General features: G+C 51.1%; 2 protein-coding genes across 3 annotated transcripts; one reads left to right on the top strand and one right to left on the bottom strand.

Moving 5' to 3' along the window:
- The first annotated feature begins 1,175 nt into the window (after positions 1-1,175).
- LOC125511342 (metal tolerance protein 1-like) lies at positions 1,176-3,791 on the top strand. Of its 2 annotated transcripts, none has more exons than XM_048676687.1 (2): positions 1,176-1,322; positions 2,348-3,791. In XM_048676687.1, the coding sequence occupies exon 2, from the start codon at positions 2,348-2,350 to the stop codon at positions 3,566-3,568; it is 1,221 nt and encodes a 406-aa protein (XP_048532644.1). In that variant the 5' UTR covers positions 1,176-1,322; the 3' UTR covers positions 3,569-3,791. The 2 variants fall into 2 exon arrangements, with proteins under 2 accessions (XP_048532644.1, XP_048532645.1); XM_048676688.1 differs by lacking the exon at positions 1,176-1,322 and adding an exon at positions 1,374-1,537.
- A 4,025-nt stretch (positions 3,792-7,816) lies between these two features.
- LOC125511341 (expansin-like A1) lies at positions 7,817-9,789 on the bottom strand. Its single transcript, XM_048676685.1, has 5 exons — positions 9,393-9,789; positions 9,146-9,255; positions 8,822-9,006; positions 8,439-8,571; positions 7,817-8,340 (listed from the first exon to the last, which is right to left on the bottom strand). Exons 1-5 carry the CDS (start codon positions 9,541-9,543, stop codon positions 8,092-8,094), a joined length of 828 nt encoding a protein of 275 aa, XP_048532642.1. The 5' UTR covers positions 9,544-9,789; the 3' UTR covers positions 7,817-8,091.
- Between the last annotated feature and the right edge of the window lie 9,140 nt (positions 9,790-18,929).

Here is an 18,929-nt window from a genome sequence, read left to right as displayed (position 1 = left end):
ATAACTACAGCGAGCGAGCCTAAAATGGGCTGGCCTAAGAGCATCTCTAGCAGACCCCGTATAAGTGGTCAAACCCGTAAAATAATCGTTTTTTGCAGTTCCAGTCGAAAAAACGTGACCGAACAGATCCCTTAAAATTGTCGGACCCTTAATTTTTGTTAAGGAATCCTGTAAACGCGAACACGAAACCTTTATATATACAATTTTGAAGGCAACTTTGCCAGGCCCTGCATACCGGTCAACATTGGCGGTTAAGGAATCTTTACTCTCGCCAACGCCACGAAGCTCGCCCGGCCGCCGCGCCCGGCCGCCCCGGCCACCGCGCTCGCCCACCGGCCGTCCGATAGCTAGCCGGCCCTCCACCCCGGCCACCGCGCTCGCCCACCGGCCGTCCGATAGCCGGCCGGCCCTCCGTCCTAGCCGCCGCGCTCGCCCGTGGCTCCGCGGCTCTCGAACGGAGCTAGCTAGTTAGCTCGAACCATTCGAACGGAGCTAGCTAGCAGCTCAATTGATTCTAAGAGCTAGCTAGCTAGCTCGATGCGCCGGCCGTTCGATCCGGCCGCCGCTCGTCCCGCCCCGGCAGCCCTAGCCTTCGCCCGCGCCGTGCTCGCCCCGGCCGCCCTGGCCTCTGCCCCCGCCGCGCTCGCCTCGCGTTTTCCCTCGTCTGCCTGTTCGCTGGATTGACGCAAGGAAGAGGACGACTAAAAAAAAGAGCTAGCTCTGGGTCCGTTCGATATATTCGGAGAATATTCTTTTTTACGGGTTGATTATACAGGGTCTGAGTATGTCCTCGTCCGCGCCGGCCAGCATATACCCTTTTCCGCGAACTCCAAAAGACTTACGCGGGTCGGGATTTTGCGGGGTCTGCTAGAGATGCTCTAATACTGTACAGAGCACGAAAAATACTTCAGACGAGACAGAAGCTAGTCTGACTATAAGCAAGTTATAGCTCTCGCGGTTGAAATTGGTTGAAGCTTTAACTCATGAGAACTAGATTCGTCCGATGTGAATGGGACGTTTCAGCGAAAATTTAACTGGAACAAAGAAAAATTCCAGGCCGGATAGATGCTCCCGTAATCATTTTCTTAGAGGGCGAGAGCAGTGGACAATACTCTCTTGCATCAAGCAGTGGCCCGAGTCGTGCAGCCGCGTTAGGCCCCTTCCTTGTCAGCACGCCTTATAAAACGCTCACCACACACAACCAGCCCACTCGCCTACGATCCGCGCACGTACGTCAAGATCATTCGCCCCCGCCGCCTTCCGCGCTCCGCGCTCGCGGAGCTCACCGGCCGGCCGTTGGCGTCCAAGAGCAGACACATCAGGTAAACCATCGACCCTCCTCCTCCGGTTCCAAACGTCGAGCGAGCAGAGCAATGTTCCAAGTCGTGTAGATGCCGACATCTTAGTTTAGTAGGAGTAGTAGTCGTTTACTTGTTGTATAAACGCCCTCGCTCCCCTCGCCTTCCCCTTGTCCGTCTCCGCCTCAATCTCCGGCGGCGTGCGCGAGCGCGCTCGATCCCCTCCTCTCCAGCCCCAGGTGCGATCTCCTCCCGACTCGATTCGCTCCACCGGTGCGACGGAGTCTAAGTTTGGACAGATACTCATGATGCTTTGGATCCCTCGTCCCACCGCTAGCTGCTCCTCCTTCTGTGACTTCGTTGCGAATTTTGAGTTTTCCGTCCATGGATTACAGCTCCAATCAGGCAATCAGCTGGTGTGATTTTGGACTGCTTTGTCCCTGCAAGTGTTCAGATTGGCAAAGACCTATCGTGGGGTGGGACTAGAGAAAACACAATCATTATTTTCGCAGTTCCTGCACGGTGATTTGGTTCTGCGACCAGACGATCAACGTTTTGTTTTGATTAGGCTGTGGCCATTTGCTTGAGTTGATGCATTTTCTGTTCATTCTTTTCTGAATTTGCTAGCTGTGGCCATTTGCTTGAGTTACTCTGCCCCATGTTGTTCACATAAAGGAGGAAAGTTCGTGGTCTTATCTAAAAACGCTATCATAAGTTTGTAGGCATTAATCTTTTTGAAAGTATCAATACATATATAGCTGAATGTTGACTTTGCCATAGCTGATGATGCGGTCTAGATGTGCCTTCTCTTTTGGAACTGCCTAACAAAATATAATCCACTTGCGCTTAAGTTCTGTTAAACCAATACACCTGTCATGTGCAAATATCCCTTCTGGATTGTGGTTTTAATATCTGTTGCTTGTGCAAACCAATACCCTTACAAGTTTTACCTTTCACTTCTACATGTGGTAGTTTTTGTCATATTTGACTCGAATATTTTTTGCCACACTTTTACTTGTGTATTCTATTGACTCGGTTGTTGTTTTCAGATGGACAGCCACACTTCATTACCGCCCCATGAAGCAACAATGGGCATCTCATCCTTGTCCGGGAGCAAAATGTGCAGAGGTGCATCTTGCGACTTCGCCGACTCCACCAGCACCTCGAAAGACGCAAAGGAGAGGTCTGCGTCCATGAGGAAGCTCCTGATCGCCGTGATCCTCTGCGTCATATTCATGGCGGTTGAGGTGGTTGGAGGCATCAAGGCGAACAGCCTTGCGATCTTGACCGATGCAGCCCATCTCCTCTCGGACGTCGCGGCCTTCGCCATATCTCTCTTCTCTCTGTGGGCAGCTGGTTGGGAAGCGACGCCTCGGCAGTCATACGGATTTTTCCGTATAGAGATTCTTGGCGCACTGGTTTCTATTCAGCTCATATGGCTCCTCGCCGGAATTCTCGTCTACGAAGCTATCATGAGGCTCGTCAACGGAAGCGGGGGCGAGGTGCAGGGCTCCCTCATGTTCGCGGTATCAGCTTTTGGTCTGTTCGTTAACATTGTGATGGCAGTGCTGCTTGGCCATGACCATGGGCACGGTGGCCATGGCCATGGACACTCACATGACCATGGCCATGATCATGGTAACTCGGAGGACGACCATGGGCATGATCATGAGCAGGGCCACGCACATCACCATGAGCACAGCCATGGCAGTTCCATAACCGTCACCACTCATCATCATCCTCATTCAACCACAGGACAACACCAGGATGATGCCGAGGAACCGTTGCTTAAGCATGATGATGGTGCCAAGGAAGCTAAGGAGACTCGCCGCCGTAACATCAATGTGCACAGTGCTTACCTGCATGTGATCGGTGACTCCATCCAGAGCATCGGCGTGATGGTCGGAGGGGCTCTCATCTGGTACAAGCCCGAGTGGAAGATCATCGACCTCATATGCACCCTCATCTTCTCCGTGATCGTGCTGTTCACCACGGTCAGGATGGTTCGGAACTTGCTCGAGGTTCTGATGGAGAGCACGCCCCGCGAGGTCGACGCCACCAGGCTCGAGGGCGGCCTCCTTCAGATGGAAGGCGTGGTTGCTGTCCATGAGCTGCACGTCTGGGCTATCACGGTGGGGAAGGTGCTCCTGGCGTGCCATGTGACGATCGAGCAGGATGCGGACGCCGATCAAATGCTCGACAAGGTCATTGGGTACATCAAGGAAGAGTACAACATCGGCCATGTCACCATCCAGATCGAGCGCGAGTAAGGCCATTGTGTTTATGTGTGCCGAGCTTGCTTCCTACACTTGAATATTGTGTGAATGCGTGTGGATTGGCAGTCATCATGGTCCCTGAAAATTGCACGGCAGATGGTTCACCTTGTAGTAGTCCCTTTGCCAAAGTTTTCAGGGTACTGAATGTGCAAGGTTTCCATGGATTTTGTATGGTTTTGGTGGGCATCTTATCTGTAGCCTTGCATCTTGTGATGTAGCTTTAAGACAAATCGACCCAACTTCAATGCAAACTGCTCGCACTGGACAAGCTTCTGCTGCGCGCCACCAAAATCATACTGTACTTCACATACAAGCACTCTGGGAATTCGATTATCGGATCCTTGTAGCTGTTCTGATCCTGCTGGATGACCTTGATCAGTTCCTTCAGCATGTCCCTTCTCCTTTTGTTAATGACAACTGCAGCAACAAGGTATCTCAAGAGATTCGGCGCGTTTGGATGCATAGCATTCAGATACCTCTCTTGGGAGAAGAGCTCGATGATCCCATCCCTTCCATTCTCACATGGTTGAAGAAGATGAAGAGGCTCCAATGCATCGGCCATATCCCGCTGTGGAGCTGGTTTCGAGCATCTCTAGCAGATTCTCTATGTCCGCCCGGCCCACAAAATAACCATCGAAAAAATGGCCCGATTAGGTACCGTATATCGGGCCGGCCCGCAAAAGAACTTACGACAACCTCCAAATCTTTTTTGTGCACATTGAACCTTTTTCAGATACAATTTTGGAACATTTTTTAACAAGTTAAACATTTTTAAATAGTATGAGACATTTTTTCAAACAACATGAACCTTTTTACATTGTATAATTTTAAAAAAAATGTTTGAACATGTTTTTGAAATACGTGAACAATTCTTTAACTTTCATGTGCATTGTTTTTGAATGGTAAGAAAAAATTTGTCCCGTGATCATATGTTGGCCGCCACCAGCACAATGTTCACGGGCGTTTGCCGGGGCTATTTGTGACCGATTGCAGACTTACGATAGTCTCGCCTCTGGTGCTCCACTAAATGGACCGGTCAAACACAGTACTTTATGTAGTGGTTTAGGAAGGTTATATGGACCCGTTCGAACTTGTTTTAGAACCTTCTGTGTAGATATTTTTCTTCTTTCATTTCCATGTGTTTTGTTTAGTTTCTCTTGGTTCTTTTCTTCACCAATTTCCTTTGGTTTTTTTTATCTTTTTATTTTTCAACACGTGTCTATTTTTTAAAGTACATATTAAATTCATAATGTACATTTTTTCAAATACATATTTTGAATTTTTAAATAAATGTTAAATATTTTAATAGCATGAAACCTTTTATAAAACTAAGTGAACATTGTGTTAAGTAAAATAAATAAATGTCCGAACATGTTTTCAAAATGCATGAATATTTCTTTAAAATGTCACGTACATTTTTTAAATGGTACGATATGTGTTTGTCCCGAGATCACACGTTGGGCCACCACATGTTCAGTGTTTGCACGCACTTTTTGTGCTAAGGATATTTTGCACCTATCCCTACTCCTATTTGACGCATTTTTTGAGAGGTGACTCCGATATGACGGTTTTTTAGGGGTCTCCGATATGACGGCTTAAGCGCCGGTTAGAGTGCTTGCAATAAACCGGCACCTATCCCTCCACAATACTGTATATCTAAATGGACCAGCCCATGTAGGTATTTTCTGTCACCTTGTTTTTGGAACCTTCCCATGATTGCTCTGATGGTTAGATCCTCAAAAAGAAAAGATTGTCCTGATGGTTTTTTTGGGCGGGTTTTCTTCTGGTTTTCCCTCACACGAGATTTTGCTGGTGTTCTCAGTTTTTTACCTTCCTTTTTTCTTTTTATCAAATTCGTGAACTTTTCACATATTCATGAACTTTTTTCAAAGAAAATTGAACTCCTTTTCAAATATGTGAACTTTTTCTCAAATTCGTGAACCTTTTCCAATTTTATGAACTTTTTCCAAATTTTTCTGAACTTTTTTATCAAATTCGTGAAAAAAAAATCATTTTTTGCGAACTTCGTTCAATTTTTTGTTGAATTTTTTTCAAACTTAATATTGTTCTATTGTGGAGTCATCGTGATTGATGTCGTCTTGAATTTGATCCTTTTTCATACTTTACCAGTTGCGGCTAGTTTAGAACTCCATTTGCAATCTTCTTGAATACTTTCATCACCTTCGCTAGCAAGATACTCCTAGTTCCGGTTGCGAGCTTGTACACAGGCATTTCCCCAAGGGTGTCTTAAAGCTCCTTCACCAAATTGCAATAATGAGATGCTTTTTTTTAGGGACCGACGCGTGCTATACAGCCCAGAGCCATTCATGAAGATTGGCCTGATAAGTCAGCGGAAGCAGCAAAGATTAACGACTAGTTCCGTCGCCGAAAGCAAAGGAGCATGGCGGTATGTGAGCCGTTTGAAACGAGCGTCCCGACGATTTGAAACCCAATGTCAGGGTCATCTTCAACGACACTTAAACCGCCTGCATACATTCGGATCACACGGTTCAGACGTGTTATATCATTCAACGCGAGTTTATATTGGTCCATCGAACGGTTTGGATGTATTTTTTCCGTAAACCGAAGACAAAATACGGGTGGCTTTGCGGCGTCCGGACCGCTGCCATGTTCGCTCCTAACCGCCCTCGTCCACCAAAAGCCCACCCCCGCTCGTGTGCGCTTCCCGCCTGGAACGGTTAGCGCTGCTCCAGAGCGTAAGTGCCGCATTCATGTCCGGCCAGAGCGAACGCAACCTCTCACTAGCTCGTAGAGCACCGTCCATGTCGTTTCCCATTGCACACGTCTGCTTCGTGTTCAAACGACACCACGACCGTCAGTTTGTCCGTCTGCCGCACACCATTGCCATCCGCCCGCTATATAAACTGTGGCCCCGGCCATAGCCGCAGTCATCCTCCTCCAGCTCCTTTCTTCTCTTTGCACCACTCCACCATGGCCTCCTCACACTCCAAAACTCTCTGGAACGGACTGCAACCAGAGGAGAAGAAGGAGATGGCCCTCATTGTTGCCGGCAGGCAGCCGAAGGCTGACGACATCCAAATGGAGGACGTTGCCGAGGAGGAGTCGGCACCACCCTCGTCGGCGCATGGCACCATGAGCATCGGCGAGGCCCGTGCTCATTACATGGACATGGTGCGGGAGGAGCAGTTTCAGGAGGCACATGTCAACGCGGCCTACAACCTCCAGCTCCTCCAGGACCACCAGTAGGCGGAAGAGCAGCTCACCGCCGGCAGGGCGATCTCGCCGGACGCGGACGTAGTGAGCAGGCGACGCTGCTCGAGTCCTACCGCTCCACCCGCGAGATCCACCTCGACCGCTGGCGGTACCGCCGGTGCCAGGCGGAATTGGAAGCCGCCTACAAGGAGTTTGGCTATTCGGCGCACAAGGTATGGCGCAAGACCAACGACAAGGAGGACATCGCCGGCTTCGCCAAAGTCGCGACCCGCCTCCACAACTACGAAGTCGGCACGTCCACAGGTGTCGTCGGCAGCAAGGAAGATAGTGCATGGTAGGTCGTCGCCGCTCGGGTCCCAGAAAGGCAACCACTCTTCCCCTTCGCCTGAAGCCAAGCTTGGTGGGTTGATAATCGGTAACAGCTTACTCACTCAAACTGCGTGGCGAAGGCAGAGCTGGAGGGCGCTGGGACGGAACTGAAGATGACGAAGGTAAGTGGCGGTGCTTCAGTTCTCGGGGCTCACGGCCGGCTACGGGGAGCGGGCGTCATCAGTCATTTAGTTAAAATAGAAGTACATCAAAATTATAACTCTAGTCGCTTTTAGCTGTCATTTAGTTAAAACAGAAGTACATCAAAATTATACCTCTAGTCGCTTTTAGCTGAAATATGTCTAAAATGTAATGAACTTCGTCATGTTTATATAAAATCCATCATGTATGCATAAATCTCTTTCAGTTTATATGAAAACCCGCTCGGTTTGCATGAATTTCTTTCCTTTAGTTTCATTTCAACAACGGTCGAAATATATGTGGGCAATGTTGTTTCAGCAGTGGTTGAAATATACGTGGACATAGTTGGATTGGATGTCAGCTTTCGTCATCGGTGTCTGCGGACTGGTCTTTTTGTGCATGGACAGATGGCTGAGCAAATTTACGGGTCAGCATCGAAGATCCCTTGGTCATCCATCTCGGGACAAGTTGTTCAAGCACTAAAGCTACAAATATACTAGCCTCGGCGTCATCCATTATCACTCCCCAGGATCGAGATGCTCTACTTAATTTACTTATCTTCATTCACGTCAGCAGCTCATGTACATACAGAAGGCTCACAAAACAAAGAGAAAAGAAAACGAGCGGCGGCAGCAAAAGTGGCCGATGGATCATCAGGAGGACCCTATGAGTCATCATCTGGTGTTAACTGTTAGACTAACCTAATCATCTCTGGTGTGGTGTGGCCTTGTGCTGTGATGCATAGCCCGGCCAAAACGAGGAGCCATCAGCTTCTTCTTTGGTTCTTTGTTTGTTTACTAGCCTGCCTGCTTTCACCTCCACTCCTGCGTGTCGCATGGAAAGCAGCCCTCCTGCGCGACGTCGGTGATCTGGACCCCCGTGTCGTAGACCTCGCCGGCGCGCCACCGGCTGGGCAGCACCTCCCGGTCGGCCCACACCCACTTCCCGTCGTACCCGCCGGTCACCACCACCCTGAACTGCAGCGGCCCCGCCGGCGCCTGCCGCGTGCTCCACGCCGGCCCGTGCTCCCGCGTCATGAACTTCCAGCTCGACGACCCGACCTGCATCCGTCACCGCCAATGAAATCCCGTTAGAAACAAGCACGTCAGTGGTTCTTGGGGAGGGCGGGGGAGGGTTTGCTGCAGCTGCTGGTGCCCACCTGCGCGACGTCGACGGCGACGATGTCGGTCTGGCCGCCCTGGTAGAGGAACCGGACGGCGAGCTCGCTGGGCGCGCGGCTCCGCTCCTCCACCCGCACCGAGAGGTTCTTGCCCCTGTACTCGCACGGCACCCTGCACACGCGCATCAACACCGACAAATTTTAACCTTCCAAGTCTAGGTCGTCCTAGTAACTACTGTAGAGACAAATCGTGTCCTGTGCTTATTTATGGTGGGCACGTTCGGTGGAGACTATTTGCCTCGTTTCTCTTACTAGTACTTATTACGAGTACTCCACTACGTTCAGCGTTGAAAGGTAAAAAAAATGGCACATGGCGCGGTTGGTGAAAAAGAAGAGCTCAACAGAGGTGGTTTCACTTTTACCTCTTGTACTCGACGTCGACGGCGCGGAGCTTGGTGAGCCGCGCGGCCATGCCGGGGCGGGCCATGGCGGCGAACGCCGGGCTGCTCAGCACCAGGTCCGTGCGGTTCGTCCTCATCCTGGCGCGGTCCGTCACCACGACCCTGGCGCCGGCGCCGCTGCAGAGCTTCTTGTCCTTGCACCTCACCTGCGCTCGGCACACCGAGACCAATTTGATTAGCCAAGGAATCGAGATAGCTCGGTTCTTGGGCAAGCCGACGATCAAGAAGCAAGTGAATCCAGAAGACGAGCCAAAGCCGTTGGGCACAAGATTTCTTGGTGTCTACCTGGAAGCAGGCGCCGCAGCCGACGCCGCCCCGGTACAGGGCCGGGCCGGCGGCGGCGAGCAGGCCGCCGTTGAAGGAGGCGGCCGCCGTGCCGTACCCGCAGGAGCCGGCTGCACGGAAAAGGCAAACCCAGTCAGAACTCAGAACCACCTCCTCTACAACCCACACAACACACCGGCAGAAACCAAAAGTAGAGCAGGTCGAGGGATCCATCCATGATCCATCATCCATGGGTGGAGGCACTTACCGGCGAGGGTGAGCGAGGAGGTGTAGTAGGCGGCCTTGGAGTGGCGCGCGCAGCGGTCGCAGGCGGAGGCGAGCGACGGGATGGTGAAGAGGAAGAGGAGCGGGAGCAGAAGGATGGATGGGGAGGAGCCGAGGCGGACAGAGACGGCCATCTTCTTTTCTTTTCCTTTCCGTTCTTCCGAGCAGAGTAGCGGTGGGTCGTTCGCTCGCTTGATGAAGCAGAGAGAAGCTCAGAGAGAGAGGGGGGGGGGGGGGGGTGCTAGGATTTGATTCTTGTGCGTGACAACTGGTTATATACACCACCACCACCCCGGGTCAGTCCCGACCCGTATGCCCTGCACTGCAGCTCACGCAAAAGCAAAGCAGGTTCGCACCCGCACGTTTTCCTCCGCTTCTCTCTCACGCACGCACGCACACCTTTGACAGTAGTGGTATCTTACCTGGAGGAGTTAAGTAGTGGAGTAGTGAGCCGGCATGCAGGCAGGTATAATTGTGTGTAGGTAGGGTACATGGAGGTGAGGACAGGGCACGTGCCGATACGGACGGCGCGACGGCGACGGGAGGGTGCGCGCGGGCCGGCCGTATATGTCGACGCGGGCCGGGCCGGCGACAGAGGGTAGGAGGTGTGGGTGCATGGTGACATGCGCGCGGCAACATGGGCGAGGGTGGGCGGCCGTGCGGTGAAGCGGCGCACGGGGAAGGGGACAGGAAACGGAAGGGAAAAGGGAAGGGATCGCGTGATACGGTGGGGGTCGGGGACGATGCCACCCGTGCGCGCGCGGGGGCAGCAGACAGCGGTGCGCAAGAAAAGAAGGATCCGCCGTCCGCGCCGGAGCGGCCAGCTCCTCTTGGCCGCTTGCCACGGAGCATCGGACGTGATGGATCCATCTCGGTCCTCCCTGCATGCCTGGCCGGCCGGCCGGCCGTGTCTCTCCTCTCTGGTCCTGCATGTGCATGCCTCTACTGTCCGGCCGTGTCTCTTCTCTCCTCGTGTCGTGTCGTGCATGTGCGGTGTGGGTATGGGCGGCCGCTCCGAAAGGTTAGTGGCCGTCGCGCTCTTCTCTCGGGACTTGTGGGAGGTAAAAAATCGGCTGCATGCGGCCGCTGTTGACGTCTACTCCTGCATGCATTGCATGCGCTCTTGTGTGCCTGCGTGTGTGGTTACGGTTCGAGGAATCTTAACTTAGAGCGTCTCCAACGGCTGCGCGAAACAACGCGCGCGATAAACGCAGACTTTAGCGCGCGGGACGCGTTTTGCCGCGCTCCAGCGGCGGCGAAAAAACCACGCGTGCGGAAACCGTTTGCGCGCGCGCGAAAAGGCCCTAGCTCGCGCGTTATTTTTTGCGCGCCGCTTCCGGCGCGCGTCACGCGCCTCTTCACGTCTCCTCTTCTCTTCTTCCTCTCCAACGTCCCGCCACCGACCCGCCCCGGCGCCCCGCCACCAACGCGCCGCCATGCCGTCGCGTCACCGAGGAGCGTCCGGCTACCGCGGCGTTCGCCTGCGCCCCAACGACGGCTACTACGCAGAGATACGTTCCGGCGATCTCCGGCTCGGCCTCGGCACGTACAGGACGGCGCGCGAGGCCGGCCGCACGTCAACGCGGCGACGTGGCGCCTAGGCCGGCCGCGCGGCCAGATGAACTTCCAGGATGTGTACACGCTCCAGCAAGCGCTCGACCGTGCCCCGCCGCCGCGTCTGAACACGGCACAAGACCGTGTGGAGCACGCCGAGCGGCAGCGCCGCCTCCTCGTCGCCCAGGAGGACGAGCGGGTCATGGCGGAGTGGCGGCGCCGCCACCCGAAGGACGTCGCCTACGAGCAGTCCTACTAGGCAAGGCGTCACAAGGAGGACACGCGAAGGCGCCGCGAGGCGCGGTTGGACAGGCGTCGGCGCAAGGCATTGGCGAACGCGCAGTCCGATCTCGTTGAAGCAGGTGGGTAGTCGTTTTTCATGCCGGATAATGATCGGTGGTTGGACATCTGGCTGGATACCTCGGACGACACCGCCGAGTAGGATGACGATAGTGATGATAGCGACTTAGACTAGTTTTTTATGCAATCTATCTCGTGTTTTATCGTTTAATTATTATGTAATTTATGTTTTCGATGTAAAATATCTTTGTATCGTTAAAATCTATACAATCTATCTATTTTTCAATAGCCTAGAATGAGCGTGCGCGTTGCTTTTTTACGCGTTGCTGAAACGCTGCGCGCGCTCTGCATTTTAGCGCGCTTGCTGGAGCGAGGGCAACGCGCCGCGCCAAATCAGCCGATGCACACGCGGCATATGTGTTTTTTGCGCGCGGCGCGACCGACGTCTGTTGAAGATGCTCTTACGACGAGACGGAGTGTGTGGTCTACAGACGCAGCACGTCTTACCGTCTGTTTTGCTGTTACGTGCAACACCCCGTGTGAACTGCGTAATCAGTTTCATTCCGTGGGAATAATCTCGTTTATTTTTTTTAGAAAGGATCAGATCTATTATATGTTGGATTATGGATGAGCTTAAACCCATATAAAATACTAAATCCTGATTAATCTTGAGGCTCATGTATGAGATGGTAGGTGGTGGGAAATTTAGTCCCATCTTACTAGTTTAGGAGAGTTGAAACCCTTTTAGAAGGGCTGCTCTATCACTTGCCATTAGGAGCTTGAGAAGAGGAGTGGTACACACGCGCTTCTCCTTCGTCGCCCGCCTCGGCACGACGCGTGCGCGCCGCGGGTTGCGGGGATGAGCCGAGCTGGGGAGCGTGTCGACGTGACTGCTCCCGATCCGTCCCTAACTCTGTTCGGCTCTGCTTCCACTACTTCCCCTGCATACGTGCTAGTATGCTTAACATAGCTATGAGATGCATATTTTTTATGCCATGCTTACTACTTACTTGTGGATTAGTCTAATTAAAAAAGTGTTAATATTTCTGATATTATAAAAGTTAATGAAAAATACAAAGTATCTTAAATATAATAAAAAATTACATCGAGATTTGAAGACAAACGGCACGACGAAAAGTGCCTGTGGAGGCCAAGCTCAATTGAGCTCTCTTTTTTTCAATGTAAATACCTTTTCCACATCTCGTAAAACCGTCTTACCGTCTGTGTTGTTGTTACGCGCAACACCCCGTGTGAAGGGCGTAATCAGTTGCAAACAGTGGCTGTAGAGGAGTTGTGACCGATGTGCAGTGTAGCGTGACACGACTGTCTGTCTGCTCGAGGAGTAAAGGCGACGAAAGCTCTACGATCATCTATACCAGCAGCAAGGAATGCCGCATTTTCTCCGCGCGTGCACGCCTCGTATCTTGGTATGCTACCTGCTCTTGTCCCGCAATCAACATCTAGTATGATATACGATACGCTTGACGGGAATGCCGAGTTATCGTCGTGTCCATCGCTACGGGCTTTAAAACAAATACCGTGACACGCACTGACCCTCGGATTTGGATAGGGGCTACCGAAAGATGCTTTGCGTTTCATTCCCCTGGGAATAATCTAGTTTATTTTTTCGGAAAGGATCGAATCTATTATAAAAAGTTAATCAAAAATACAAAGTATTTTAAATATAATAAAAAAATCACATCGAGATTTCAAGACAAACGACACCATGAAAAGCGCCTGTGGAGGCTGACCTCAATGGTGCTCTCTTTTTTCCAGTGTAAATACCTTTTTCACTTCTCGTAAAATCTGAAAAAGGGTTTTCATGTACACATGTATAAAGTTCATGAACATATATATTCATATGTGATGTACACAAAAAAGGCAAATACATATATTGAAACAAGGTTCTTCTTTGTTGTATTGGGGTCTGATATTTGTTTTTTTTGTAGCTTGCAAATAATCAGATTAGTTGATGAAATTTTATACATACTTAAAAAATATCCATATGTATTTGTAGAAAAAATTGATATTTTTAAAAACTTTTAAATATATTTTGATTTATTTTTTGCAAAACAAGCTACACGGAGCTTGGCTTTTGCAACGCCACACTCAACTGAACGACCACTACTGCCGTTAGAGTGAGCCGTCGACACGCAACAAACATGACACCGGAGATGGCTTGACCTAATTGTCGATGACAACTGGAAAGTCTTCGTGTGCGTACCCCTAAGAACCAACACCCTGGGGCCGCAGTCGCGTTGTTGGACTCTTGTATAGATCTGAAGCACATGACACCAAATCTTGCCACGTGACGAGAAAGCCTAAGCTCAATGCTTTAAGGAGATGACAGGGACCTCCGTCGACTACGTCCAAACGGATGAACCTGAGGACGGTCGAAGCTCAAAATACAAACTCGAAAAAGAAGCGTCGACATCCGCCCGACCATCGTGTCCATGAGAACAAAGAAAAAAAAAACCTAACCTACTAACCAGAGTGGAGACACTGATATTCTCCTTCCATCATCGGCCGACTGAACGGCATGTTAAGGGAAGGCGAATCGACAGACTCGCGAGTGAGATTTGGAGGAAAAAGTTTGTCCTCTTGCCGCTTGGCAGTTGCCACGGAGCATCGAACCATGCATGTCTGCCTGCCTGGCCGGCCGTGTTTTTCCTCTCGTCGCGTCGTGCATCAGTGCATGTGTGGGCATGGGCGGCCGCTCCGAAAGGTTAGTGGCCGTCGCGAAAATCGGCTGCATGCGGCCGCTGTTGACGTTTACGTACATGCATTGCCTGCGCGCATGCTCCTCTCTCCTCCTCTCCTTTGTGTGCGCGTATGTGGTGGCCACGGCTCCTACGATGGACGAAGGTGGCTGGATTTCGCGAGCAAGATGCATGGTCTGCTTCCACGCCGTACGTGGCGTCCAACCAGGGGCGTCGGAGTACGTGTGGCGTACAAACATGGTGCACGTCGTAACGTCTCTGTTGCTACGTACACCCCGTGTATCTCTCATGATCGTGTGAGCCGTGTAATCAGTTGCAATGGCAGTAGTCGTAGAGGAGTTATCATGATCGATTGTGCAGTGTAGGCGACACGACTGTCTGCTGTGCTCGGGGAATAAAGGCAGCGAAAGCTCTACGATCAACTAGCGTGGAAGGAGCACCACATTTTCCTCTTCTGTGCACGTCTTGTACCTCGGTATGCTATGCTGTTCTTGTGCCGCAATCAATCAAATATGCAAACGCTTCTCGACGGGAATGTGGAGTTATCGAATCGCTGCCGGCTTAAAAAAAAATCTGACGGTGACGCTTGGATTTCGATGGGCCTACAGAAAAAATATGCTTGCAAATCCGTGGCCCCTCCCCCCTTAATACGACCCCTAATACAATGATCTAAAACTAAAGATGCTTGCCGAATATTTTTCATATATGTGTGTAGTGTACAATTATAATCAATTGAAACGAAGGGGCCGTTCCGATCTCTGAATGCGCGAACATTTCTGGTTGCGTGCACACGTACTATTATTTCCGTTTTATTAGCTCAGCCTGTCAACCAACATATATGGCGTGGGACAAAATAAGGTCTGAACTGAACCGTTCACGCAAAATAATTTTGTACTTGATATGCCAAACGAATCAAATGAAATAAATAAAATTAGTCAGTACTCCCTGTACTGGTGGTTAACGCTAAACCATGAGCTAGTGGTAGTGCTCTCACTCTCACCTAGACCTAGCCCGTGCGCGATGGATGGCGGGTGAGCTTCCCTTGTTGCCGAGCGTTGGATTTATTCCGTTTCTGGTCCTCTCCCCCTGTCGCCTCTCCGCATCGACGATCACTCTCCCTCCTGATTAATCATGCGATTTGTCCATAAAAAACAGTACATCATCGACCGCAACGGGTCGAGGGGATGAGGCTAGATTATTGAGACACGGTGCGTGCTGCCGTGCCGTATTCCGTTTGGGTTCGTGCACGACGTCGGGGTTGGTGGTGTGCAAGGTGTCGATATGTGTACAGTAACCGGACCAACCGTCGGACGACTGTCATCGGTTGATTAGCTTTGGAAATGAGGTTAGCTTTGTCCAAGATCGTTCGCTCTAGCTTTCTCCTCCGTCCCCGTCCGCCGGTCCGAGTCACTCCGTTTTGCAGGACCCTTGAGGCTCACGGTTTTGAGCAGGGTAACCATCACATGCATCATCATTTTGACGAAGATCCTGACGGTTTTCCGGTGCGTTGTGGTTTCGTTCACACAGATTCACAGCTTTTACCGACGATCGCCGGAGGGGGTTGGTATGCAAAGCGGCATGACTCGACAAGTCCATATTGCTGGCCCGTGTGTTGCACGTATCATCCGTTGATTCTACACGCGAAATTAGCCATCGGGCGCCAATCATACACGCACGCACATCGTATTGATGCCTGGCTCGAGATAGGGTTTTTGTATTGCATTATTTAGATGGAGGAAAAAGGTAGTATACGGCCGGAGGGAGAAAGGCAGGACAAAGATATCAATTGAAAAAGAGGGAATGGGAATCGAAGGTGAAGTAGAAGTACGTTGGGTTGGATTTGATTTGTGGAGCGTGCACAGAAAGGGAGAGCGCGGCGGCCGAGCGTTGAACGGAATTATGGAGGGATGAGGCCATCAGCGATGGATGGGACAGAGGGAGGGTGAGTGGGGGTGGGGGAGGATAGGAATGAACAAAACGGAAGTGGCCACCTTTGCATGATGCGGAGAGAAAGCAAAGGCGACGGAGAAAGATTGGATCGGAGCGGTCCAGTCGGGCTTATCGCCTGGTGGTGGTAGTAGTACGGGATGCATCTCACCCGGCCACACGCCACGCAACACAACACCGGCCCCGATATATATAGAATGGTGTCAGTGTGACGATGATGTGATGGGGGTTGATCTTGTGTAGTGTCATGGCATCATGGATGTCATCTCCGGTTGGACGACGTTTTCGGCAACTCTGTTTGTTTACCCATTTTAAAAAAATTATTTGTAAAAGAGTCCACGTAATTGAGATTATAGAATTGGACTGATTTTCTTTTTGCGAGGAGGGACCAACTCTATGTCATGTGACATACTCCCAACCGTTTGAAGCTTTCGAATACATAATTTAAGTTCGAAGTTTTTTCTTTTAGTTTTGGATTGTCAAATTTGTTACATACTTTCTCGCAAAAACAAAAAAAAAACTGTTACATACTGAACGAGATGACAGACAAACGAAAGGTGGTACTTTGTGCCGGTCGACCGGTGGGTGCACCCGATCCCGAGCCATCACCATTGTACGACCGTCCTCTGCTCTTACACCTTCTCCTTCCTCCCGACATAATTTACAAATCGAAGCATTCAGACTCGCAGAATCGAAACTGTCTCGTTCGCACTACCTTGGCCGGCTCGCAGCACGCCGAGGGCGCGTCGTAACGCTGGCAGCAGTGGGCGGCCTTCTCTTCCCCCTTCTTGTCACCGTGATGGTTATGTCCGATGCAAAGAAAAGCATCGACGAAGCCAGTCGGGGCTCTGCCATCAACTGATTCCAGCACGACAATCGCTGGTAACAGCTCCACCTTCCCACGACGCGTGATCATTGTTGTCGCCCTCGCCGGCTCGCCGCAACACCCGCGCTCGGTGCGGCCCCAACGCATTCACTTGCATCACCTACTCTTTCCTGCTTTGATGGTTGTAGCACGCCCTCCGATGGGTTGCAGCTTTTGTCGTCAATGGTTGCAGCTCTGTTTGCGGCCGGTTCCAACATGTAGTCTCCATGGTTGCATCATCTTCGACGGGCGGTTCCATCACCACTCGCAGGGGTCCAGGTCGCGTCACCCTTTGTCAAAGCAATGGGTGACATCATCTCTAGGACCAGTGGAGGTCGGTTCCAGCATTACTGACATGTTGTTCCAGCACGTGTCGCCCTCTGCCACAACTTGTCGATGTTTACACATCGTGTGCTTGTTGAAGGCATTGGTTTGAATAGCACGGACGCGCTCTTTGGGGTGAAAATGTAATATCCAAACTTGAATGGTTTGATACGTCTATGGGGGCTCTTGCGCGTCACAAAACCCAAGATCGGACCTTGAATGGTTTGATACGGCGACAACGACGCTTGTGCGTCAGAAAACCCAAGACCTAATCTTAAATGGTTGGATTCTAGGACAGGCACGCTTGTGCGTCGAAAACCGCGAGATCTAATCTTAAATGGTTAGATTCGGTGACAGCGGCGCTTCACATCGGAAAACCCTATATCTAATCTTGAATGGTCAGATTCGACGACAACGGCGGCATTATGTGTCGTTTGTTGGAAATATGCCCTAGAGGCAATAATAAATTGGTTATTATTATATTTCCTTGTTCATGATAATCGTTTATTATCCATGCTAGAATTGTATTGATAGGAAACTCAGATACATGTGTGGATACATAGACAACACCATGTCCCTAGTAAGCCTCTAGTTGACTAGCTCGTTGATCAATAGATGTTTACGGTTTCCTGACCATGGACATTGGATGTCGTTGATAACGGGATCACATCATTAGGAGAATGATGTGATGGACAAGACCCAATCCTAAGCCTAGCACAAAGATCGTGTAGTTCGTATGCTAAAGCTTTTCTAATGTCAAGTGTCATTTCCTTAGACCATGAGATTGTGCAACTCCCGGATACCGTAGGAGTGCTTTGGGTGTGCCAAACGTCACAACGTAACTGGGTGGCTTTAAAGGTACACTACAGGTATCTCCGAAAGTGTCTGTTGGGTTGGCACGAATCGAGACTGGGATTTGTCACTCCGTGTAACGGAGAGGTATCTCTGGGCCCACTCGGTAGGACATCATCGTAATGTGCACAATGTGACCAAGGAGTTGATCCCGGATGATGTGTTACGGAACGAGTAAAGAGACTTGCCGGTAACGAGATTGAACAAGGTATCGGGATACCGATGATCGAATCTCGGGCAAGTATCGTACCGCTAGACAAAGGGAATTGTATACGGGATTGATTGAATCCTTAACATCGTGGTTCATCCGATGAGATCATCGTGGAACATGTGGGAGCCAACATGGGTATCCAGATCCCGCTGTTGGTTATTGACCGGAGAGTTGTCTTGGTCATGTCTGCATGGTTCCCGAACCCGTAGGGTCTACACACTTGGGTTCGATGACGCTAGGGTTATAGGGAATAGATATATGTGGTTACCGAATGTTGTTCGGAGTCCCGAATAAGAACCCGGACGTCACGAGGAGTTCCGGAATGGTCCGGAGGTAAAGATTTATATATGGGAAGTCCTGTTTTGGTCGCCGGAAAAGTTTCGGGTTTTATCGGTAATGTACCGGGACCTCCGGGAGGGTTCCGGTGGTCCACCAAGTGGGGCCACCAGCCCCGGAGGGCTGCATGGGCCAAGTGTGGGAGCGGACCAGCCCCAGGTGGGCTGGTGCGCCCCCCCACCAGGGCCCAAGGCAAAGAGAGAAGGGAAAAGGGGGAAACCCTAGGCTCAGATGGGCCTAAGGCCCACCTAGTGGTGCGCCCCCCTCTCTCCCCCCTTGGCCACCCCCTAGATGGGATCTAGGGCTGGCCGCCACCCCTAGGGGTGGAAACCTAGGTGGGGGCGCAACCCCTCCCCTCCTCCTATATATACTTTAGCAAAGGGGCAGCCCAACACACGATTCAATCTCCCT

Source organism: Triticum urartu, chromosome 5 (genome assembly GCF_003073215.2).
Source record: "Triticum urartu cultivar G1812 chromosome 5, Tu2.1, whole genome shotgun sequence".
In the NCBI taxonomy this organism is placed as follows: Eukaryota; Viridiplantae; Streptophyta; class Magnoliopsida; order Poales; family Poaceae; genus Triticum; species Triticum urartu.
This window is presented reverse-complemented; position numbering and strand designations above follow the sequence as displayed.

Coding starts and splice junctions, on each gene's coding strand:
- LOC125511341 (XM_048676685.1), bottom strand. CDS start 9,543: ATGGCCGTCTCTGTCCGCCTCGGCTCCTCCCCATCCATCCTTCTGCTC. Junction 9,256..9,392: donor CTCCTCGCTCACCCTCGCCG/GTAAGTGCCTCC, acceptor TTTTCCGTGCAG/CCGGCTCCTGCGGGTACGGC. Junction 9,007..9,145: donor GCTGCGGCGCCTGCTTCCAG/GTAGACACCAAG, acceptor TGCCGAGCGCAG/GTGAGGTGCAAGGACAAGAA.
- LOC125511342 (XM_048676687.1), top strand. CDS start 2,348: ATGGACAGCCACACTTCATTACCGCCCCATGAAGCAACAATGGGCATC.